General features: G+C 45.9%; 2 protein-coding genes across 3 annotated transcripts in view; one reads left to right on the top strand and one right to left on the bottom strand.

The window, feature by feature from the left end:
• The window catches only part of leng9 (leukocyte receptor cluster (LRC) member 9), a 9,220-nt gene extending 740 nt beyond the window's left edge, over window positions 1-8,480 (bottom strand). Inside the window, exons 1-7 of the mRNA XM_084445178.1 lie at window positions 8,422-8,480; window positions 7,651-7,820; window positions 3,329-3,419; window positions 2,326-2,477; window positions 1,564-1,902; window positions 1,041-1,462; window positions 1-410 (exon numbers count right to left, since the gene is read on the bottom strand). The exon at window positions 1-410 is cut by the window's left edge and continues 740 nt beyond it. Coding sequence (XP_084301304.1) covers window positions 1-410; window positions 1,041-1,462; window positions 1,564-1,902; window positions 2,326-2,477; window positions 3,329-3,419; window positions 7,651-7,813 — 1,577 coding nt within the window. The 5' untranslated portion in view covers window positions 7,814-7,820; window positions 8,422-8,480. The remainder of the gene's footprint in view (window positions 411-1,040; window positions 1,463-1,563; window positions 1,903-2,325; window positions 2,478-3,328; window positions 3,420-7,650; window positions 7,821-8,421) is intronic.
• A 600-nt stretch (window positions 8,481-9,080) lies between these two features.
• Window positions 9,081-24,451, top strand: flcn (folliculin). 2 transcript variants are annotated; one of them, XM_084443750.1, is made up of 13 exons: window positions 9,081-9,127; window positions 9,276-9,331; window positions 9,555-9,758; window positions 10,307-10,453; window positions 11,038-11,259; window positions 11,807-11,973; window positions 12,848-12,939; window positions 15,194-15,351; window positions 15,494-15,607; window positions 15,737-15,860; window positions 16,020-16,148; window positions 22,865-22,967; window positions 23,869-24,451. In XM_084443750.1, exons 3-13 carry the CDS (start codon window positions 9,555-9,557, stop codon window positions 24,074-24,076), a joined length of 1,668 nt encoding a protein of 555 aa, XP_084299876.1. In that variant the 5' UTR covers window positions 9,081-9,127; window positions 9,276-9,331; the 3' UTR covers window positions 24,077-24,451. The 2 variants fall into 2 exon arrangements, with proteins under 2 accessions (XP_084299876.1, XP_084299877.1); XM_084443751.1 differs by lacking the exon at window positions 9,081-9,127 and having other exon boundaries at window positions 9,228-9,331.
• Window positions 24,452-25,611: the final 1,160 nt, after the last annotated feature.

Below are 25,611 nucleotides of genomic sequence, written 5' to 3'. Positions count from 1 at the left end.
TGCAGGCCGCTGTTGAGCTGCTGGAGGTGCAACTGAGGCCGGGGGCTCAGGTAGAGAACCCTCCCACCGAAGTGCTTCAGTTTCGGGGGGAAGGAGACGGCCACCGGGGGGTTGCGGTCCAGCCGGGCGAAGCGGCGGAGGATCTCCCCGGCGGCGGCCACCTGGGCCGGGCCGGGCAGCACCAGGAGGCACAGGGTGACGTGGAGGGTGGAGGGGGGGAGCCAGAGGGAGGTGGAGGAGGGGAGGAGGGAGGTGAGCTCCTCCCGGAGGCGCTGGAAGGAGGACAGGATGGAGGGGGTGTTGGCCCGGAAGGTGATGAAGTGGGTGGGCCTGAGTTTAGGGGGTTGACCCCTGTTCCTCTCCGCCCTCTGCTCCAGAGGCGCCGGCGTGGAGGTGTGGCCGGATGGACTCTGTCAAAGACACAAATAGGTCACTACTCAGTAGATCTCACACACAAGACATCGCTAGGCCTACATCCAGATAGGGACAGAGCTGTAGTGACTGCTGTTCTAATGGTTCAGTTTACAGGGAAATATTTATGCCAAGTGTACCCAGCTTGTCTTAAAGTCCAGCTGAAACGGACGTTTGAGATCATCTAACTTCCGTAGTTTGACGTATTTCCGACTCAAACAGGCTATAGGGGCGGGACATAACGTTTAGAGGGATTTGATTGGAACATTGACAAGTGGGCGGGTTATAACACTTTTAGACAGATTCGATAGATGGATAGCGTTGATTGACGGGTGGATGTCGTGAGATTATTGGTTGACCTTGCTCTTGCATCGCTGACATAAACACTCGGGAGATTTTGTTATACAGGAAGAAAAAATCTGAATTAAAGATTACAACGAAACAGAAATTTTGAAAAATATTTGGCATATATTATTAAACAGGTACATACTATGACCAAGGTCATGTGATCCAAAATCGAAAATAAAATAAAATAAATTGATTTCATTGCGTCTTTAACATCCTAGTCTTAATAATGCATAAGACTGCATAATGATGATGGCTGTGTGGTTCTTTTCTGTTTTTCTCACCAGACTTTCATCTTCTCCTTCCCAGCTCTCCTTCCATTCTTTCCTGAACTCGCCCTCCTCCTCCCCCGTCTCCCCCTCTCTCTGGGACAGACTGATCTGGTCTGTGAGGGCGACTAAACCAGCCGTCTCGTTAATGCCCTCCTCCTCCTCCTCGCACGGTGCCGATTCCCTTCCTGCTTCCTGCTGACCCCGGGGAGTGCTTCCTGCCGGGGCACCGTCAGTTAGGCCCTGTTCACTCGACTCCGGAGCGTGAACGCAAACTCTCTCGCTCTCTTCTCCCTCTCTGGGATGCCTGTTTTCAGCAGGTTGTGGTGACGTGGTCTCTTTTGCGTCTCCCTGTACAGTGAGAGCAGATTCTTGCTTCTCTGTTGATTCCTGGCGCTTGTTCACCAGCTCGTCTCCGACATCTGGCATCCCTGTTCCTAGGAAATAAAGACACAGGATGTTAATCAACACAGATTTTTGGCAAAAACAGGAAAAACAGGATCGGTCTCTGTTTCAGTGTCTCGTCTCCCTGCCTCACCCTCACTCTCAACCTCCACTTCCTCCTCCCCCCCAAAAGGGGGAGCCAGAGGATGCCCAGTAGAGCCAAACACCCTGTCCATCCTGCCGTTGCGGTCCCAGACGCAGCGCCCCCTGTAGGTGAAGTACTGGATCCTGTGTCGGGGCAGGGCCAGCTCGGCCGTGTAGTCGCAGTCGCAGGGCTCGGCCTCCCAGTTGAATTCGGAGAAGGGGCGCTCCACCACCCCGAGGAAGCGGTCCACGTAACCCACCACGAAGTCCACCGCCCCCACGGACGAGTCCCACAGGACGCGGGAGATGACCTCGTCCGCCGTGCGCATGCGTGGCTTTTTAACCGTCTCTGGTGGTGAAAGGAGAGACAGTCATGAGTATGAGTCATGGCGTCCTTTCCGGCGTCCTGTCCTGTCCTGTCACTGGTCCATTGTTGTATTGTTGTAAACAGCACCGTGTGGAGAAACATTCCTATGTAGAGGGTTTATCCTGGCTCAGAATGGGACTTACGGGTGTCATGCCCACACAAGTTTTGGGGGAACCTCAGTTTTATGCCGAGTAGCCTACCAGCATATTTTAAAAAAATCCTCTATGCAGGAAAAACACTGTATGTAAAGTACAATGGCAATAAAGGAATTGTGATCCTGATTCTGATGGTTCTCATCCCTACAGCGAGGCCTGTTCTGACGCACTCTGGGCTCACGGTACCTGGTTCTGATGGTTCTCATCCCTACAGCGAGGCCTGTTCTGACGCACTCTGGGCTCACGGTACCTGGTTCCTCAGCGTCTGTCGGCTTCTGTGTTTTGTTTGCTTTTCCTTTCTTCTTCCGGTGCTTTCCCTCCTTCTCTCCATCCCTCCAGCTGTCCGGGTCCATCTGGCCGGCCTCGGGGTCGTCCGGCGCAGGCCTGCTGTGGGAGGTGGGGCTGAGAGAGAGGGGATGAAGGGAGAAGGAACGAGGAAGGAGAATGGGGAGTGTGAGGACACAGCAGAAGGTGATATTCCAATTCCCTTCAGTGTGACATTCATGTGTTTCTTTTCATTCACTCTGGGCAACATTAAAGGCCAATTTATACTTTTTGAAAGTGTTGACAGACAGAAATGACGTCACTGTCGACACTTTTTGTGTGGGACAGGGGTGTCTTGCAACCACCAAACTCTCTAATGTCGCAGACGCCGTCACTTCCGTCGCACAGCTGTGATTGGATAGCTAGATAGAAGGCACATTCGTTGCCATGGATCAATCAGCCACGTGTCTGCAAGTTACCATGGAGGCGATCAGACACTTGGCTGAAGTATAAATGCTAAATGTCGGTCAACATTTTTTTTCTGTCCACAGACATTTGTCATACGACACTTGACGCCTGAGTATAAATTAAGCTTAACTCTGTGCTTTAAGGGGCAGACAAAACCTCTCATTTTATTTTACATATTTACATCTCTATCAACGTCCTCTCACTGATTGGTCATGCTACTTCCTGATCACTTGTCCCAGGAAGTCGGAGACGTGTCTCAGGGTTTACTGTGTGAGTAGATACACTAGTGATGTCATCAGCCAACGGAGGTTCCCCTGTCGCCGGGCAGAGTTCAGTAAAAACCCTGCGTTCATCCGTGTGACGTTTGCAGCAGCGGCATCTTCCGCGTCTCTGTCTTGTTCCATGACTGTTTTTATATACCTTCCTGTGTGTGTGTCTGTCGCAGAATCCAGACACACAACGACCTGCGTGTTACACACCTGTGAGTGCGTGTTACACACCTGTGAGTGCGTGTTACACACCTGTGAGACAGACGACACCTGGATCCAAAACGGCACTTTCCCAACAGGAAGAACTGGCACAAGCCCCCTCCCTCCTCCGGTGTCCTGGGCTCTGAGAGGGGCCCAGAGGGATACGAGAGGAGGAGAAGGAGCAGGAGGGAGGGTGAGGGGGAGGGACAGGAAGTGGAGGAGTGGGAGAAAAGGGTGAGAGGTCAAGACGCTTACATGCCCACTACTGCAAAGGCTGCATTGACCATACCAAAAGGTAACAAAGACACAACAGATAGGTATAATATAGATCGGTATAATACAGATAGGTATAATACAGATCGGTATAATACAGATAGGTATAATATAGATCGGTATAATACAGATAGGTATAATATAGATCGGTATAATACAGATAGGTATAATATAGATCGGTATAATACAGATAGGTATAATATAGATCGGTATAATACAGATAGGTATAATATAGATCGGTATAATACAGATAGGTATAATATAGATCGGTATAATACAGATAGGTATAATATAGACCGGCGCTCATTCTGTCTCTCTAGTGGCCGTTCGTGTACTGTTAGAGATTATAGCCGGTCTATCAGAGCGTCCTTGGCTATTCTGACAGGTTCCTCTCAGGACAGGTGGGTGAGTTCTCACGTGTGGATTGAGACCTAGAACCTCTGAGTGTGTATTAAGACGGGATCTGCAGGAGGTTCAACACTACGAGTCAGTCAGGTGGACGAGGTGAGGAGAGAGGTGGTCTGAGGGTGGGGCTGAGCATCGGTCACACCCAGGGCCTGGATGAGGTGAGGAGAGAGGTGGTCTGAGGGTGGGGCTGAGCTTCGGTCACACCCAGGGCCTGGATGAGGTGAGGAGAGAGGTGGTCTGAGGGTGGGGCTGAGCTTCGGTCACACCCAGGGCCAGGGATCCTGGGGGGGGGGGGGGGGGTCAGGGGGGACATGTTCTCCCCAATATTTGAGATCATTAAAATTGTCCTCCCCAATATTTAGATTGGGGTAGTGGCATTCAAATGACCATACAGCCGTGTAGGAAGATGTCCCCCCCAAAAAAATACTCTTGCAAAATGTCAATGTAAATGTCCCCCCCCCCAAAGTTGGATACAGATCCCCACCACTGGTCAGACCAAACTACGCTTCTACAAGGAAAGGGCCGAGCAGCTAGAGGACAGCGCAGGTACGCTCAGAAAACAATATGGAGGACAGCGCAGGTACGCTCAGAAAACAAGATGGAGGACAGCGCAGGTACGCTCAGAAAACAAGAGTCAGTGTCAGCCTCTGAGAGCCAGGCTGAAGCTGAAAATATACTATGACTGATTAATAACAGTAATTACATGATTACATAATTACTGATGAATAAGTTAATAACAGAGTAATAACATGAGGAATATAATAACAGAATCAACATTTGACAAATGTTTTGTACCATGGAATTTGTTCCGTTATAAATACACCCCCGGCCACACACACACACACACACACACACACACACACACACACAGACACACACACAACCGATATGTTGTCATTTCTGCTCAAGCTGCAGACCTCGTCACCATAGCGGCCAGACTGACGGCCAATGAGAGAGAAGGAGAGGAGCTGAAGAGACAGAACTCAGTTAGTGACAGAGATCAGTCATCAGATTCAATATGTAGGCCGAGATCATTCACTTCTTCACGTTAGGATACTAAACTGAGGAGGATGCTAATCTCAGCCACATGTTTGGTTGCCAGTCCAAGAAGCCAGCCTGAAGAGCAGTGACACCCAGGTGGCTGAGCTGAAGAGAGAGAATGCAGGTGAAGATATATTCAGAGAGAGAAGAGAATGAGAATGTAGTAATATATTAAGTAGTATTAATATTATTCATAATTTCAATGTAGGAATTTAAACAACATAGTAATACCAACCCCCCCCCCACCCTCCATAGTATCTTAATCTACATAAAACCACTTTTTAATCCTTTGTCATTAACAGACAGACCAAAAGTGGCATTCTATAGCTTTGACTGATTCAGGACGTATAGAACCCTTCAACTCTGACATCCCATTGGTCTACAGCAAAGTCTTCACCAACATAGGCAAAGCCTACAACACGGTCCCCGGTACAGGATCGGCCATGTTGACCTGCTGCCCATGCATAGACATGAGAGTATGACCTGAGGTCAGCTTTCACAGTGGAGCAAACCGCAGACCGTGTCATCCAGGACTGTCCGATATATATCGGACACCCAACGGAACGGAACGCGTGGCCTGGCGGTTGTGGATGACCAAACGGTGACATGGCTAATGGAGGTGTGCCCGGATATATAGCCCGGGTGACCCCTCACCCAGGCTCGGGGTGGTAAAAGGATAGCCTCTCGGCCCCGAGCCTGGGGGGGAGTGAAACATTGACACCCACACAAGAAGAAGAGGAAGAAGAAGAAGAAGTAGAAAAAAAAGAAGAAGAAGAAGAAGAAGAAGTAGAAGAAGTAGAAGAAGAAGAAGAAGAAGAAGAAGAAGAAGAAGAAGAAGAAGAAGCTTTCACAGTAAGTACACCCTAGAGCCTAATCATGTTGATGTATTCCTGCTGTCGCTGCTCTACAGGTGTCTTCCCAGCACCAGTAAGAGGTTCTACTACATCACATTTACTGCTAGTGACAACCCCACTCCTGGAGAAATAGGAGTTTACATGTAGAAGAATGATGTCAGGATCATGTTCAGTTACGCCCACGACCCCGACGCCCACGACCCCCAACGGCCACGACCCCGACGCCGAGTCATTCTGCAGCAGGAGGACGGAGACACTGTCATGATGATGCGTCTTCCCTCGGGAAAGTCGCTGTACGACGACCCTGATGACCTCAACACCTTCACTGGCTTCCTGCTTCTCCCTGTGTGAGGGGAAATCTGTTCGAACCCATACCCTATGGCATGGTTTCCCAACCTGGGGTCCGGGCCCCCCTTAGGGGGGCGCCATCGATAGCAGGGGTGGCGCCAGGCCTCAGACAATTTGAGGCCTTAATATTAGATAGACAAATATTTGTCAAAGAATCATGTTATTGACATGTCACACAGGAATTTTAACAAAATACATGATCATATCTGATGAAGGGTCAAAAAGCCTTATATTTACGGCACTACAATACCATATAAACTACAATACCATATAAACTACAATACCATATAAACTACAAAACCATATAAACTACAATACCATATAAACTACAATACCATATAAACTACAATACCATATAAACTCAACAAATTAATCAGAGACTATGAATCGTGTCAACATTAATATTACAGCTACACTAGCGAAGCGCTTCATTGTACCCTAACCTACACCTGATGGAATTTGCGCACATATGAACACACACAGACTGGACGTTCACAGAGATTTGGGGGGGAATTCCATCAGGTGTAAGTTAGGGGGGCTCTGGGGCAGAAAGGTTGGGAACCCCTGCGCTATAGCTTAATAAAAAAATTAAAATGGCATCACTAGCCACAGGACATTCATTCCCCAGAGGAGATGAGACAGGTGGGGGTGATATGACAGCATCTGAATGTGTGGGTTCAGTGAGATCGACTAGCTTGTTTTGGTATTCTTCCTGTGAGCCAAACAGCAGCGGGGGAGTTGACAGACGCCGGTAAAGCCATCTTAATCTGAATCTCATACCAACAAGTGGGGTTGTTGCGCAACTGACTAGAATGAACCATGGACTCAAAACTCCCTTTCTGAACAAATCTCCTGTGCCCTTTTAACAGACAGTCAAGAACATGAGTACATATTAGACCACGGGGTGTGGTCATTGAGAGCTGGTGCCAGATACACGGCTTCTCAACCTGGGTTGGAATGTCTGTGGTCAGGAGTGATTTCCCTGAAGTCAGTACAATCCTAGTCACTTTCCTGGCAATGTCACTCAAGGGAGTATGAGTACAGACAGGCACAGCTGTGGAGGGTTATCTAATGCCTTGCGTCAATGAGAAATTAAATAAACAAAGGACTTGTCTGTAAAGAATTAAAATTGCTTTGGGAATAATTTAAAAGTCAGGTGTTTCATTTTTCAGGGTATCTATCAGTCTATGTCATTGCGTTCGATGATCAAACAGGCTATAAAGGCTTTCTCCCTCTGCCCAAGATCGAGCCCTGGAGCTACTGTATAACCCTGGTAGAGAGACAAGCATCACTCATGATTTCACAGAACTCAATCATAAGCCTCCAGTGAACAGAGACCCAACTTCCCAGAACATCAACACAAAGCCTCTCTCACAGTAAACGAAATGTCACACTATCTGTAAAAGAGCTTATGTCTTTGTGCGGTGCTGTAATTCTGTGTCATAATACCTTTCGTTGACTCCTGGGTCTGTCTGACTTTACTCTGATTGGCTGAGACCTCTGACTCTGGTCCTTCTGAGGAAGTGTGACAGGTAGAATCCCGGTTCTGACCGCTCTGGTCCAGAACCACAGCCAAGTCAGATGGTCCATCTGCTGATCCATCTGACGCCATGGCCGGCCTGTGAAAGTCATACAGGGTAAAGTTAGATTCTCTGTAGGTTTCAACTACGACTGTACATTGATCAATAGCTTTCAGTAGCTATGACTTCAGTAGCTATTACATGACTGTAAATGAGTGACTCTCCAGTCATCACTGAAATGTGAGCAACATAATGACTAATAAGTGTCTGTTATGATTAACTAAATACAGTCAAACATGAGTCATACAATATTGAGCTATGACGTCTATGACTACCTTTATTTATTATTTATATGGATTTATCAATCAATCAAAGCTTTATTTGTATAGCGCATTTCATACCCAGAGGCAACACAATGCGCTTTACAGAGAACAAGGGAGGTGGGCATACGACCCACTCTCTACATATTCCATTGATTTATTATTATTATTTTTTTTTTTTTTAAACTAGCTGGCTGGCTAAATAGCTTTGCAGAATCAGGAAGTAGCCACACAAAAAACATAACAATCATTATACTAGCCTACTGCATTCTTGCTTAAGGAGGAATAGAAAAAAGAAAAGAAAAGAAGAAGAAGAAGAAATGTGTGTATTAATTTATGATTATATCATCAGGAAGGGTATGGGAACATAGTTACAATACCTGAATCAACACCCTCTGATGTGACAGCTCTCCCTGATATAAACCACCCCTGAACTGGGTGGGAGCCGAAGACTTTTCGGCCTGACCTTTGACCAGTTTGGGAGGGAGTTGTGGGTAATGTAGTCCCTCTGTCTGAGCAGAATTGAATATGACGTGTGCACTCAAATATGATACGAATAAGAACCCAGACCTCTTTTATCAATTATTCAATCATCAATAACAAACTAGCTATCAATTCCCACCTGTTTATCATTGTGGAAATACACTAAACACGAGCCGAAAACCGAGCGCCGCACAAGATCTGCGTCATTTGTGTGTTCTAAAGCGCGTGACCAAGGAAGAATGGACCCTCGTTTTATTGTAGCCGCGCTGCAGGCAAGGGCGGAGCATCCCGCTCAATCGAAGAGTTATCTGTGCACTGCAGACTGTGCTTCGACCAGCGGGGATACATTGTAAATCAACATGTGTGTAATATGTAAATACAAAGACCAACATATAAACGTATATTTTAAAGCAACTGTTTTCTTGACATAGGCTACCATTCGTTGTGAAATGTAATACAATCAGCTGCAACCGGCAACCATGTGCACCGCGGGGCAGCCCGGGAAATTAAAAACATTGTAACTTTAAGTCACATGACATTTGTACTTCTAGATAGAGGCAACACAGTGGGGCATAAAGTATAACATAAACAAACGCCATGTCTGTAAGAAATTAGAATTCCTTTGTAAATAACTTAAAAGCCTGTGTTTAGTTTTTCAGGGCGCTGTAACTATCAAGCAAGTCTATGTCGTTGCATCTTAGCAATGCTAAGGATTAGCTTAGCCTAACGCTGTCCTTTGTGATCCGCACAGATGTGATCCGATCAGCTGTCATTTGATGACTTGACTGACACCGTCTTCTGATCAAGGTAAGTGGCAATGAGTACCTATTTACAGTAAACACTAAGATAATATACTGAAAAACACTTTCCACAGATACCTGTTTATTCTGCGAGATTATAGCGAAACAAAGTGTATGTCATTCATGAGCACTCTATTACACACACTATACATACACGCACGCACGCACGCACGCACACACACACACACACACACACACACACTGATCATCAACCATCTCACCCCTCTCAGATGAACGCCCTAGTGGCTCTCTGTCACTTCTGTGAGCTCCATGGCCCTCGGACGCTGTTCTGCACAGAGGCCGTGCACCCCCCCTCCCCCTCGCCCCCCCAGGGAGGAGCCCCCGTGCCTGGGGACCGGGACGGCGACCGGGAAGGGGAGGGTCTCACAATGAGGGCCAACAGCTCTGCCACACAGAGAGGGGACATGTGTGAGGTGAGTCGGTCCTGGGAGTGGGAGATTGACTGGACGCATATGAGTTCAATTACTAGGAATGTATTCTATTTATAACTGCCGATACCGATTCCGAGCACTGACCGTGAAGTGAGGCTATCTGCCAATTCTGGGCACAGATGCCGACTTGTCCTTCTAATATGCCCTGCAAGCTGTAATCTGTCTCTAGAGCTCAGTCAAGCCATGACAGCCTCTCAGCTTCTCGACCAGAGCAACGCATTCATTATGTTTCTCTGTTATTTTCATTGCTTTGATGCATTCGTGAGTTAATTTCTCAAGCTTTTGTGTCATGTGTCATGGTATCGTATTGGAATAGCATTCCTTATCATGATACCAGATAGAGCTGATACCTATCAACTACCATGGTGGCTAATCAGTTGTACCTCAAATTACATTTCAATCACCTTGTCATCTTTCTCTCTCTCTCTCTCTGTCTCCCTATCTCTCTATCTCTGTCTCTATCTCTCTCTCTGTCTCTATCTCTCTCTCTCTGTCTCTCTCTCTCTCTCTCTCTCTGTCTCCTCCTCCAGGGGTGTCGGTCTCTCCCTGCGTCTCACCCAGGCTTTGTGAGTGTTGACAGTGAGACGGGGATCCGCTTCCTGAGCCACCAGCACCCCAGACAGCCACAGCTCTTCAGCGTGGTGCGACAGGCCTGCGTCCGCAGCCTCAGCTGTGAGGTAAACCTGTGTGTGTGCGTGTGTGAGTGTGCGTGTGTGTGAGTGTGCATGTGTGTGTGCGCGTGCATGTGTGTGTGTGCGTTAGGGCTGGGTTTAAAAAATCGATTCTGAATCAAATGATTCAGAATCGATTATGAATCCCAAAATCGATCTTTTATTTAATGAATGAATGAATAAATGAAGGTATGAATAGTTCATTCATTCATTCATTCATTCATTCAATGATTCATTCATTCATTAATTTTTGGAAATCAGTATCGATACCCAGTCCTAGTATTGATGTGTTGCATAACTTGGCAGTCATGTAATTAAGGTTACAGCTAAAAAAAAAATCAGGTTTTAGTAACACTAACCGGATCGATATTGAATCGAATCGAATCGTATCGTATCGTGATAATCGATTCTGAACCTTGTGAATCGGAATCGAATCGATTCTTGAAATTCGACTCGATACCCAGCCCTAGTGTGCGTGTGTGTGCGTGCGTGAACCATCTTTTCTGAACCACATCAAACGGATCTTGCATCTTCCTGTCTCTCCTCACACTCTCCCTGTCACCCCCCCCCCCCCCCCCCCCGCCCACCAGGTGTGTCCCGGCCGTGAGGGTCCCATCTTCTTCGGGGACGAGCAGCACGGCTTCGTGTTCTCCCACACGTTCTTCATCAAGGACAGCCTGGCCAGGGGCTTCCAGCGCTGGTACAGCATCGTCATGGTGGCCATGGACAGGATCTACCTCATCAACTCCTGGCCCTTTCTGCTGTGCCACCTCAAACTGACCATACAGAGCCTGCAAAGCACAGCACTGAAGGTAGAGAGTGCGTACACACTCACACCCATGTAAACATAGAAACACACACACTCACACCCATGTAAACATAGAAACACACACACCCTGTACTGTAAACTCACTTTGAAAGATGAGGCTACAGCTAGACTAGTCATTGTAGTCATATTTTGGGGTGTGATGTTGTTGCTTGACTTGGCTTGGCTTCTTATGTAAGTTGACTGCACTTATATGGCGCTTTTATCCAAAGCGCTTTACGATGGCCTCTCATTCACCCATTCACACACACACACTCACACACCAATGGCGGCAGCTGCCATGCAAGGTGCTAGCCTGCTCATTGGGAGCAATTTGGGGTTCAGTGGACCCAAGGACACTTCGACATGTGGACAGGATGAGGCGGGATTCGAACCGCTGACCCTACGATCATCGGACGACCCGCTCTACCTCCTGAGCCACCGCCTCCCCCATACGATCATCGGACGACCCGCTCTACCTCCTGAGCCACCGCCTCCCCCATAAGTCTCACTGTTCCCTGTCCTCGCTCCTCGCCCTCTCTCTCTATCCCCAGGTGTTCGACAGCGAGCAGTGTGTGTGTCCCCAGCGAGCGGTCAGGATGAACAGCGCGTTCTCCCCCGCGGTCTTCCCCCACCAGAGAAGTGGCAACGCCGGCCGGTCCCTGCCCTCGCTGACCCAGCACCCCAACCTCTGGGCCAGCCTGCACTCCTCCTTCAGCTGGTAGCCTACCTCCGCCCGCACGCCGTTTCCTTTTACAACGCCGCTTTGAAACGAAAACAAAAGCTCTGGCTGCAGCACCGTTTCAGAAAGGATCTCCATCCATACTAACACACCTGAAAATTCATATCACGTGATCATTCACGTACATTCAAGCAGGAAGCAGATTGTTGTGCCGCTGGACATGGGAATTGTCGCTAATCGCTCAAATAATAGCTTTCCTCCTGCGCATGTAGGCAGTAGTAGCTTTAGGAGATGCTGAATTTAACTGCACAACAGCTACTAGTACAGACAGCAAGGTCAGCAATGCCTGTAATTCGTTATCCATGTTGAATTAACCACTGGTAGTCTATGCTGAGGTCATTTGTTTTCTTCCGGAAAAGGGACACGTGATAAGGGCTTGACGAATCAGGGAAGGACACGTTGTGACTGATGAGACCCAATCAGGGAACCAGTGTGGGTGTCGGTGTCACCGTTTTCAAAAGTCTCAGTTTCAGCCCGTCCAGACTAACGGTTTACTAAACTAAAACGGGATCAGCAGCATTTTTAAAAGTCTCAGTTTTAGGGGTTTGAAAAGGCCGGAGTAATGTGGACGCTAGGCGTGTTTTAAAAACGAAAACTATTGGATGGACGTGGATGATGGATGTGGAGCCTTATGGATGTAGCCTTTGCCAATGCTCATCCATCAACTGACTGAGAGACACTCATCCACTTAGATACAATTGCTTGCATTGTATCTGTATCCCTTGCTGTTTTGTTCATGTACAGGCTATTAAGGGAGTGTGGAAATTGCCTGGCAAACACACACGCACACGCACACACACACACACACACACACACATTCACTTGCTGCTCTCGTGTTTGTCGTCCTCTCCAGGCTGTTGAAAGCGTGTGGGAGTCGTCTGACAGAGAAGTTACTGGAAGGAGCCCCTACTGAAGACACGCTGGTGGTCATAGAGAGACAGACAGGTAGGCAGACTGGTCAGACAGACAGACAGATGAGTAGGCAGACAGATAGACAGGTTACAGACAGATGAGTAGGCAGACAGACTGGCTACAGACAGACAGACTGATAAGTAGGCAGACAGATGGACAGGTTACAGACTGATAAGTAGGCAGACAGATAGACCGGTTACAGACAGACAGATTATTATCAAACTCTTTTTATTGTTTTTTTTTTTAGAACATAATAACCACAATCACACATATCACACACATATCATACACGTATCCCTCCCCACCCCCCCCACCTTGGGAGACTGGCTAAACTCAACATGGGTTATATACATAACTGGAATAAGAGAATTGACAAGCAACGGCAATAGACAGACAGGCAATATCACTAAACGATAAAATAAAATACACAGACAGACAGATGAGTAGGCAGACAGACAGACAGGTTACAGACAGACAGATGAGTAGGCAGACAGACAGGTTACAGACAGACAGACAGATGAGTAGGCAGACAGACAGGTTACATACAGACAGACAGATGAGTAGGCAGACAGCTAGACCGGTTACATACAGTTTAGAGTGTCGGTTAGTATTGAGATTAGGTGCATTGTGGGTACAATTATTATTCTTTGTTATAGTCATTATATTTCACAACATAGAACTACACTAACCCGAGTATACCTGAGTATCCTAACTAACCTGAGTATACCTGAGTATCCTAGTTGTCAATACATCCTTGTCAAACAAGGATGTATTGACAACGGAAAAAACATCTTCTAAGGAGTAGCACTATGCATGAGCTCTAACCAGTTTGTGTGGAAGATGACCGGACGATCGGTCTGTCAAGCTGATGCTCTGATGCTCACATATACTGTAGGCAGCCAGGCAGCGTTGCAAACTCATCATGGTCACCAGTGAAGCATGTGTTCTAGTGGAACCACCTTACAAGCTAAGCTTGACAAGTGGCTCTTGTCACTTCCCAGGCCGCCATTGTAAAAAAGAATTGGTTCTTAATGACTTGCCTGACGAAATAGAGGTTTAAAAAGAAGCTTGGGCATGTGTACCCATCGCTATTATATCAGAGGAACATCCACAGACACCCTACAGTACCTCTGGACATAAACCTTTGACAGTTGGACACTATATGACCTAGCCAAAATCACTAATCTACTCTAATCTATCCAATATTATTTTAAAAATACCAAATCTAGACCCAAATAATCTATTTTGTGAAATACAAGGACTTAACTACAATAATTCTACAATGCACCCAACCTCTAATGCTAACCCAGGCAAATCGACTTAGCTAACGTTACCAACACGCCATTTAATCATATTGTACAGCTTGTTTGCTCAATTCACCAGTTGTATTCAATGAATTGCCAACAAACTGGTTATGCAAGCTGACTATCCCAAATGAATTCTTGAACTAGAGCAGATTCAACTCGGCGCTCAGGCGAGAACAGGGTAATAATATATCTAGTAAGTCTTTCAGGTGCTCTTGGGGTTTTGGAGGGAAACTCATGTAAAACCAACAGCAACCAACCAGGCACTCAAAACCAGAAGGCGTGGAAGGTAGGATAAAAAAGCCTTTATTCAGTCATCTTGGGCTTAAAAATATTTTTAAAAACGACATGTTTCGACCGCACTGGTCTTCTTCAGGGCAGAGAATGGTATGATATCATACCATTGCATGCATACCATTCTGTGCCCTGAAGAAGACCAGTGCGGTTGAAACATGTCGGTTTTTAATATTTTTAAGCCCAGATGACTGAATAAAGGCTTTTTTATCCTACCTTCCACGCCTTCTGGTTTTGAGTGCCTGGGGACCTGCTGGTTTTGCAAATGTTATTCTTGATTGATACTTGGCGAGGCAGTAGACAGTCACGAGTGGCAGACAGTCCCAGCAGTCCTAGCACAGATGAAAGAATGGGTTGTAGCTTACAGTAAGCTGTTCTGGGTCAGAGACATTAGGTTACCGATAATTAGAGGCGACAAATGTTCTCTTGAATCAGATATTTTTTCCTGCCATTGTTTTTAAAAATGTTGGCATCATTTTGGGCGTTAGGGCGTCACGTTTACAGACCATTGTTGGATTTGTACTTGTGCACTGTTGGGCTACATCTATGTTTTACCATTAGAATAAACCTGCAAATGACTCTTAAATTGATTATTGATGCAAAGGAACAGTATACCATTGGTGGTGGAAAAAATGTTTACTGTGCACTTTTAACTCATTTTTTTAATGATGTCCTGTTTTTCTTTGCAGAGCAAGAGGAGGAAATGAGTTGCTGGGAGGGAGCGGAAGGAAGCAGTACAAGACCCCACCAATCAGAGAGCTCGCTGGGAAGGGACTTCCTGTCTGAAGATGGGAAATTAGAGGGGCTTCCAGGCCCAAAGTTCAGATCTTTGAGACACTTGAGACAGGTAAACATTGATACTCTTATTCATCTTTTATCATAGATAAACATAAAACCAATTAACCCCTTTGGTAGGAAACCAAAAAGTCCCTAATGTTTTGTTCTAGAGTGTCGGCTCACACAATGATCATATCTTGATTGGTCTACAGGTCATCGGGGCAACTGAGTTCCGTCACCTGGCATGGCATGTGCTCATGGGAAATCAAGTTATATGGAGAGGTGCAGACCCCGGGCTTATCCAATCAGCATTCACAATACTGAAGGTACACCATGCTGCTGCTTATTTCCTTGAACGAAATGAACTTTACCAGAGATAATAATACTGACCATAGATCAGTTTCCAGAAGCAGCTCAGACCTACTGTATACCTGATTCCCTTGCTTTCCCATCAGGCCTTGCTCCCCGTTGGCTGTGTCCGTTCCGTGCCGTACAGCGCCCAGTACGAGGAAGCCTACCGGTGTAACTTCCTGGGCCTGAGCCCCGACGTGGCTGTCCCCACCCACGTCACCTCCTCAGGTACAGAAAGGACCCCAGCATCACCGAAACTAGGCCTGTTAGTCAATGAGAAACATCACTGTCCAATACCCCTTAAAGACACTTAAAAAAAAAAAAAACAACAGATAAGACAAATAAAATAAAAAAACATTTTATTTTGTTTTCTTTTCACCCGTGAAGAATTCTCCGTGCTGGTGGATGTGCTGAATGCAGAAAAGGGCTCTCTGTACTCAGCAGCGTGTGAGGAAGAGATCCCCTCTCTCTACCAGTTCAACATCAGCAGTGCTAACACCCAGCCCACCGACCGAGGTGAGCACGCGTCAGAAAGCTGAGCAGACCTCTACTAGTTCACCGTTTGCAAAGAAGAGTGAGTGTTTTGCTTCGTAGTGGTTGCAGACACTCTCTCCACAGCAGGGTTGCCCAGCCTCAGCGGGGCGCTAACGATAACGGGGGGGGGTGGGGCACTGCCAGATCTCAGACAATTTGAGGCCTTAATATTAGCTAGACAAATATTTATTAAAGAATCATATTCACGTCACACAGCAATTTTAACGAAATACAGGATTATGTCTGATGAAGGGCCAAAAGTAACCTGTATACCGGGCGTTGACCAGGCTTTTGGGGCGGTGGCCCCAAGGCTCTGGAATGCACTCCCCCAGGACTTGAGAGCCTCTGCCTCCGAAAATACTTTAAAAAAAACTGTTGAAAACGCACCTGTTCAGACAGGCTTTTGGTTGCTAGTAGCTCTGATTGCTGAGTTTGGTATTGTCTGTCGTTTCTATGTTGTTGTGGTTCTCTTTACCTGTGTATTAATCTCTTACTGCACTGCACTTTGTATGTCATCGCACTTGTACTTTGCTTTCTTATATTGTTTTTAATCTGCCTTTTTAATCCCTGTGCAGCACTCTGTGCATCCGTGCTGTGAAGAGCGCTATACAAATAAAGTTTTACTTACTTTATTGTAGTGACTTCTAAACAAAACAATATAGGGTCGCTGAGAGGCTTAGATGGACTCGTTGCTGTTTGACTCGTTTGAGAGATCCATGTCCAGACAAAATTACGTTTAAGGTTTTATTAAATCAAACTAAATAGCACTTCAACTTATGAGGAAGAGAACAATATGAAACTAAACTGAAAGAAATGAATGAAAACGTAAATATGACGGTCAACAGAAAATATCCCGAGCCAACTAACCCCCTCTCTCTGTCTACCTGTTCTAGGCCCTCCCTCCAGTTATGTAGGTAGAACCACACCCTGTAGGTAGACACACCCACACAACAATTAGAGGAACCCAATGACAAAATAATAGACAATAAACAAAGGCAGTTATGCAGGCTCATAAACAATAAACCAAATATAAACATACACAAACAAAATAAACATTATGGCTCCTACAATCTCTATTTCGGCTTGAGCGAGTTCTCCAAGTCCAAGTCTGTCAGTTTTCTTGGGGTCATGTTGATCGGCTTGTCTGTTCTTTCTGCTCTGAGACAGAAGCAGTCCTTTGAATCTGAGCATCCATGCCACTGCTCTTTTCAAACGAGTCCAGGATGAGAAATGATGGATCAAGCGGGGATCCACTTCCTCTGATGTTATCTGAGCAGCGTGCACCCTGATGCTCTTCACTTCAGAGTCCTCCAATAAAATCTCTTCCAACCCATCTGGATTTTGAGGCCATACCTCCTGAGGCTGGTACAGAAATGGAGGCCCAGCTGGCCAGATCTCTTTCTTCAGAAAGGCTTTGACTGTCAGGCCCAGCTCATCCATTCCTGTATGATGCTGTCTGGTACTTCATCATCCCATCCAATCTTTTTCCGACATAGATCCTGCAAGATCCTTTTTGCAGTCAAGACAACTGGAGCCACCAGTCCAAGAGGATCATAAATGGAACTGACAGTTGACAGAATCCCCCTTCTTGTGCAAGGTTGGTTCTTCAGGACGAACTTGAACCTGAAAGTGTCAGACTGTATGCACCATTGCACTCCCAACACTCTCTCCATGGGAAGACTGTCATGATCCAAATCCAAGGTCATCACCTCTTTGGCTCTGTCCTTTTCAGGTATTGCAGCCAACACATGACGGCTGTTACTTATCCACTTGTTGAGTAGAAAGCCTCCTTTAGAGCAGATTGCTCGAAGCTCATGGTACAGAGCAATCGCCTCTTCTTCAGAAGCCACTGAAGCGAGACAGTCGTCCACGTAGAAGTTGTTCTGAATGATGTCTATGGCTTGAGGGCTGAACTGTGCCACATTGTCCTCAGCACATCTCCTAAGGGCAAAGTTCGAACAACTTGGAGATGATGTTGCCCCAAACAAGTGTACAGTCATTCTGTATTCCACCATGTTTTGATTGCAGTTTCCATCAGGCCACCAGAGGAACCGTAACATATCACGGTCCTCACACGGCACCTTTACTTGGTGAAACATTGCTTCAATATCTGCAGCAATGACCACAGACTCTTTCCGGAATCTGGCGAAGACTCCAAGCAACGAACTGGTCAAATCCGGTCCCTGCAAGAGTTGGGAATTCAACAACACTCCCTGAAACATTGCTCCGCAGTCGAAGACCACTCAAAGTTTTTTCTTCCTTGGATGCACAACTCCATGATGTGGTAGGTACCATTTTCTGCCATCATTGCGCTCCAAGACTTCATCAGGTACCTTCTCTGCATACCCTTTCGATATCATGTCAGACATGAAGTTGGTGTAGTCTGAATAAAACACAGAATCCTTCTTGAACCTTCTCTTCAAGTTCAGTGTGGGCTGTTCAGCAATATTTCTGTTGTCAGGCATGCAGATTTGGTTCGTCTTTAAAGGCAATTCAATACCTATTTATTTAGAGGCCGTCGACCATTTTGGATGACTTTGTGACTAACTCCAAAAACTGTTCATCTTCTCTTGAAGGTTCATGGTTGTCTCTAATGCACTCAGGAAAGTCAGTCTTGAACTGCTGATCCCACAATTCCTCAAGCTTCACAACTGATATCCTGTTGGCAGAATGCTCCTGGACATCATTTTCCCTTCCTAGAGGTCCATTGACCGTCCAACCAAGAATGGTTTCCACTGCATATGGACCATCACCCACACTCCTGATGACATTCAGTGGTTCCAAAGCCTTTGGTACATCTGAGCCAATCAGCAACTCAATCTCAGAGTCAATTTCAGGCAGGCGTACATTCCTCAGATGAGACCACTGTTCAATGTCGCTCTGACGTGGGATGTTTCCTTTATGCACAGGCATTGCTCTCTGTGTGTACAGGCCAGGGAGAGCACAAAAGTCACTGCTTTCCAGTCCTGCAATCTCTAGGCCTGAGACAATGCTTGTTTCAACAATCTTCCTTTGACCCATGGTTCTTAACAGAATATTTGATCTTCTTCCCTGCACATTAAGCTTGTTCATGAGACCAACTGTGCAAAATGATGCAGTGCTGCCTGGGTCAAGAAAAGCAAAGGTATGCACTACTGCACTCCCCTTCTTGGCCTTCACCTTTACAGGTACAATTGAGAGCTTACAGTTGTCTCCACCGGCCCCAGTGAGACCACTTGACTGTACAGAGGTCACAGAGGTTGCAGCACTGCCCTATACTGTTGCAGTACTGATCTCCGTCTTCTTTGGTTCTGCCTGCTCTTTGTCCATGTCCTTCCTCTTCACTTGGTGGATATGCAGCATCTTTGGATGCTTTAGACCACATATGGGGCAGCTCAGTCGCTTCTTACAGTCTTTGCTTATGTGTCCTTTACACAAACAACCAAAACATATACAATTTTCCTTTATGAAAGAGACTTTCTCATTATGTGCCTTCTTTTCAAATTGTGGACACATACAGTATCTAAAGCATGTCCCCCTCCACAGGATAAACATCTGGACACAGCAGGCAGACTCTCCTTTTCCTTAGTTCCTTTGTGCAGTTTCTTCTCAGTGACTGTCACAGTGGTGGCAAAGGCACTTCCTTTCTTTGGTTGAGGTTGAGACTTCAATCTCCTTGCATCTCTACTCACTGCTGGAGTGTCTTTAATATCCCCAAAGAATGGGTCTGTTGCAATCCTCACTTGCCTTTCCAGAAAATCCACCAGGTTCTTAAATTTAGCTCTATTGTTGCATCTCTCTTGGAAATCACAAGCCACAGTTCTCCATTTATCCCTCAATCGATATGGCAACTAAACTCCTGCAAATAACTGACGTCATCCATTGTGTTACAACAACCACGTAAAAACAAGGTGTATGCTTGCAGAGCCTTTGTGTCATCAGATTTTATATATGTCCAGGAAAGAACCTTGTCCATGTAAGCTGTAGCAATTTTATGCTTGTTACCAAAATTCCTCTCCAACAAAGATATGGCCTTCAAGAATCCAGACTCTGAGGCCATATATAGGCAACTCCTTACAAGTTCTCTTTGATGTCCTCTTGTATATTGCTCCAAATAGTAGAGACAATCTTTGGGATGCGTATTCCTGCTTTCAATATTATGCTCAAAAGATTTAATGAATGTTTGGTACTTGAGGGGATCACCGTCAAAAACCTCAATCTCTTTCTTAGGCATGGTTGAAAGACACTGTTGCTGAAGTAATAGTGCAGTGATTTCATTTTGTTTTTCCATCAGTCTATAAATATTACTCTGCTCGCTGTTGCTTAAAACAGGCAGTGTAGCTGTAGATGTCACAGTCCTTCCTTGATTTCCATCTCCATTTCCACTACGTGAATGATGTGTTAAAGGAGCAGCAGCCACAACTTGGCTGCCAGTTACAGCACCGTCCAAGGTAGGTGACATTTGTTGTGATAACCTCACGCTGTGCTCTGGGAGAGCCCGTCCATCTGTAGGCTCGCTGGGAGCTGCAGCCACAGCTTGGCTGCTAGTTACAGCCCCCCCTGAAGGCCTGGCTTGGTTCTGTGCCGGGTTTTCAATTTGTCGTCTCTCAAAATATGAATTCATACCATCACTTCCTCTTGATGCTCTCCATTTGCTGCGAACACTTGATCCTTTTAATGAGCTTAGAACTTTCACTTTGGCCAAAGTAGCAGCAATGGTTGCTTCCAGCTCCATCTGCTCCCTTTTCTTTCTTAACTGCTCCTCCTGCTCTTCCAAGGCATGTTTATCCTTTAGCAGTTGTTGTTTCACTTTAAGAGCAGCTACTTCAGCTTCAACTATGATACGTGCAGCCGTAGTGCTTGAAACTCTGGAGCCTGAGTTATGAATTCCAATATTTGATGCACTATCCTCTGGCCGTATTTGATCCAGCAAGGCATTCTCTCCCTCCATGTTTGACTCAAGAGGTGAGAACATCATAGTGTGGAGCATCATCCATATGAAGGTCTGTCTCCTTTGATTGCTCGGGTGTGACCATTTTCCCAGGTACACTCTCAGGTGCCAAAGGAATGGCCGTCTCTGCAGCGTCTGGGTTTTCTTCAGTCACATGCAATTTCCAAGGAAGCTTTTCAATTTCCCCAAGCCATCTTATCACATCTTCCTTAAAGCCCATGTTGCATTTTGTTATGCATTCAAACCATTCATTTTGGTGTTTCTGTTCATCTTTGGGAATTAACACAATCACTGATTCATGAGAAACCTTTGCATTTTCATACAGTTGAAGCATTTGGTCCAGTTTGCATCGCACTTCCTTTGCATTCACATCACTTTGCATTAGCCCTTTAATTTCATTTGCGAGCCTTTGATTCCTTTTCACACAGGTTTGACGTTCCTTTTGAAGTGTTTCAATTTTGTTTGCCAAAACCTTGGCTGAAAGTTTGACAACCCTCTTTCCCTCCATTTCATTAACCACTTGTTTTGTTTCGCTCATTGTATCACTTTGAACCGCATTCAGAACCGCATTCAACAGGCGATTGCGCAATCACGAGTGGGAGACGCGATATTCAACCCAACGCCGACAGCCACAACAAGCGCCCATAACAAAACCAGACCAACGCGCGCAACACAAACAATAGTCCCCAATGGACAAGCGGCACAATCGGCTTTCAAACAACAAAATAGCCTACCGCTTCTGGCGCTGTGCGTTGCTGGCTGGGGCGATGTTTCCGTGGCTCCAATCAATTAGCCCGGGCTCGGCTCCATCTCAGGTTACAAACTGAAGGGGTGAAAACGCTGTAATCCATTTCTTTGATTGCGAATTCGGTGTCCGCCGCGACTCCCGTGGTTGTCCTCATTGACCGTTTCTGTTGACTATATTGTAGCGACTTCTAAACAAAACAATATAAAATATCCCATGCCAACTAACCCCCTCTCTCTGTCTACCTGTTCTAGGCCCTCCCTCCAGTTATGTAGGTAGAACCACACCCTGTAGGTAGACACACTCACACAACAATTAGAGGAACCCAATGACAAAACAATAGACAATAAACAAAGGCATGCAGGCTCATAAACAATAAACCAAATATAAACATACACAAACAAAATAAACATTATGGCTCCTACATACTTACTTACTTACTTAAAAAGCCTTGTATTTACTACACCAGCCATTCTCAACCTGTGGGCTCGCGGTCCGCAGAGCGCCCCCCAGTGGGCCGCGGAGGCAGTGCTAGCCTACTGCCAAATGGTTCGAAAAAATACAAAATAAAGTTAGGTCATCTATAAAGTTATTTTAGTTATTATAGTTATTTTTATATCTAAATGTAATCAAGGATTCACATATAAATACAAAAACGTCTAGTTAAAATGCATCATTTCAATGACCGTTTGAATATCACATCCATTGGTGTAGCAAATTCCCTCAGGTGTAAGTTAGGGGAGCTCAGAGGAAGAAAGATGGGGAACCAGTATGTCCACTTCTCACTCACTCACTCACTCACTCACTCACTCTCACACTCTCTCTCTCACTCACTCACTCACTCACTCTCTCTCACTCACTCACTCACTCACTCACTCACTCACTCACTCACTCACTCACTCACTCACACTCTCTCACTCACTCACTCACTCACTCACTCACACTCTCTCACTCACTCACTCACTCACTCTCTCTCTCTCTCTCTCTCTCTCTCTCTCTCTCTCTTTATTTCCTCTCACGTAGGTCCTACCCTATTGAACAAAATGGAGGTGGCGTTGTCCAATGAGAACCTGTCTGTGGAGGTGGTCTCTCACTGCCTGCTGTGTCTGAAGGAGGAGTGGATGAAGTGAGTCAGGACCGTGTCTCCGCTGCTCAGCTTCTTCTGGCTGGTGCCTCATCGCTGTTTTTAGGGATTAGGTCAAAGTTGAATTGAAGTATTTGTGGTGACTTATGTTACTTGTGATGAGTAAAGTATGAATGAACATATGAGTAAAAATAACCAATAATCTGTCTTGAATTTCAAGAGTCCATCCAATGAATCACTTAAATACTTAACTTGAAATACGTAACTTATATTAAAATCAGTAGGGGTCATTTCATTCATACATGATCAAACTCAAAGTCTAAGGGAATTCAGGACAGGTTATTGTGGTTGGCTGGTATGGAATTAGCAGAGCAAAGAGTAGTTGGGAAATTCCTGGGGGATTCCATCTGAAAAAATACCTGCCTCACTGTGCTTTCTCTGTCCTTTCTCTGTCCTTTCACTTTCACTCTGCCTCTCTCTTCACCTCCCATTCTTTTCCTGTCCTCTATCCTAACTCTCTCACTCTCTCTCTCTCTACCTCCCTTTGTTTTCCTGTCCTCTACCCCAACCCTCTCACTCTCTCTCTTCACCTCCCTTTATTTTCCTGTCCTCTACCCTAACCCTCTCACTCTCTCTCTCTCTACCTCCCTTTGTTTTCCTGTCCTCTACCCTAACCCTCTCACTCTCTCTCTTCACCTCCCTTTATTTTCCTGTCCTCTACCCTAACCCTCTCACTCTCTCTCTCTGCCTCTCTCTTTTCCTGTCCTCTACCCTAACCCTCTCTCTCTCTCTACCTCCCTTTGTTTTCTTCTCCTCTACCCTAACCCTCTCACTCTCTCTCTCTCTACATCACGTTGTTTTCCTGTCCTCTACCCTAACCCTCTCACTCTCTCTCTCTGTTCCTCTCCTCTACCCTAACCCCCTCTCTCTCTCTGTCCTTCAGTAAAGTGAAGGTGCTCTTCAAGTTCTCCAAGGTGGACGGCCGGGGGAGGGAGGACACCCAGAAGGTGCTGGCCCTGCTGGGGGCCACCGGCCCTGGGGAAGAGGACAACGTCCGGCTGCTCAAGTTCTGGATGACTGGACTCAGCAAGACCTACAAGAGCCATCTGATGACTGCTGTCCGGGGAGGAGAGCGGATCCCGAGCCAGTGAGAGGGTGATGGAGGTCACCATAAATAAAGATGTTTTGTTTTGGATAGGTAGGGGGAGGACCCTGATAGAGAAGAACAAGATGAGGGGCTGATGTTGAGTAGAAGATCAAAACTGCATCAGGGATTTAGGACTTTTGCAGACAGACCACTTAGAAAGGGAGAGGAAAATCTAAATGTGAGAGAGGAACCAGGTGTTTATGGTTCAGACGACGAAACATTGTTTTGCGTTGTTGATCATTTATTCAGTTCATAATAACATGCTTTTTTAATAATGTATCTAGGGATTTTACTTCTCAAAGGGAATTCTTATAGGAACACTGTCCATACTAATATGCCTAAATTATTATCAAAGTTTATTGTTTTGTTTTTTAACACATTGTACAGATATGTTCAAATAAATTGACAAAACTTATAATATTTGTTGCCATTCATTTAAACTGATTCGCACATCTGGCAGAGAAACAGGACAAAGTCGAATGGAATGGGAAACTAAGGAGGCCAAACAGCTTTTTTTCCTGGCAACTGTCATTCACATACTTTTTTTTTTACAACGAGGCTGTCCTCAAATAGAGTAAGAAAGGTCATAAGTTTTTCCTGTTGGCCCTCAACATAAAAAAGCTGTTGCATAACAAGCTCTCACTCCAGGATTGTTTAACCACCGCAGCAGGGATTCAGTTCCTCCCGAGCCAGGCCACACATTAATCAACTAAACTGCATCAATCAATTTGTATAGCGCATTTTATACCCAGAGGCAACAAAATGCAGCTGCCAGATTACTTACCAGGGCAAAAAAGTCTTGTCACATTACATCCATACTCGCCGCCCTTAACTGGCTACCTGTCTTTTTTAGAATACAGTTCAAGGTTTTGTTCTTCACCTACAAAACCATCCACGGACTAGACCCCAGCTAGTCGGTCTGTGACCTCATCCACCACCACACCTCCAGCCGGACCTGATAGTGCCTCGGATGCGGCTAAAGACAAAGGGGGATCGGACTTTTGGGGCTGTGGCTCCTAGACTGTGGAACGCGCTCCCACAGGATCTGAGAGCTGCGGTTTCTGTGGACAGTTTTAAAGGGCAGCTAAGACTCACTTATACAGACAAGCCTTCGAGTGCTAGGCCGTCTTTATCTGCCACACTCTCTCCTTTCGGCTTGCCTGTTTTCCCCTGACACTGACCTCTTTTATGTCACTATGTTTACGTGCATTCTTTCTCTTGATTGTATTTAGTGCACTTGTATGTATATGATTGGACTATGTTGTTTTTAATGTGCCCACTGTAAAGCACTCTGTGCACTCGTGCTACGAAGGGTGCTATATAAATAAAATTTTACTTACTAACACAATGCGCTTTACAAAGAACAAGGGAGGTGGGCATACGACCCACCCCTACATATTCCAGAGGGAAGAAAAAAAACAGTATCACCCGGGGGCCAGATAAATGAGCTGTAAAAATTCTTCCCTGACCCCTCTCAACAAGGCGATCGAGCAAGCTCCTGGAGTATGTTTGTCTACCGGCTAAGAACATTTATAAAGC

This window comes from Borostomias antarcticus (assembly GCF_949987555.1).
Source record: "Borostomias antarcticus genome assembly, chromosome: 10".
Classification (NCBI taxonomy): Eukaryota; Metazoa; Chordata; class Actinopteri; order Stomiiformes; family Stomiidae; genus Borostomias; species Borostomias antarcticus.
This window is presented reverse-complemented; position numbering and strand designations above follow the sequence as displayed.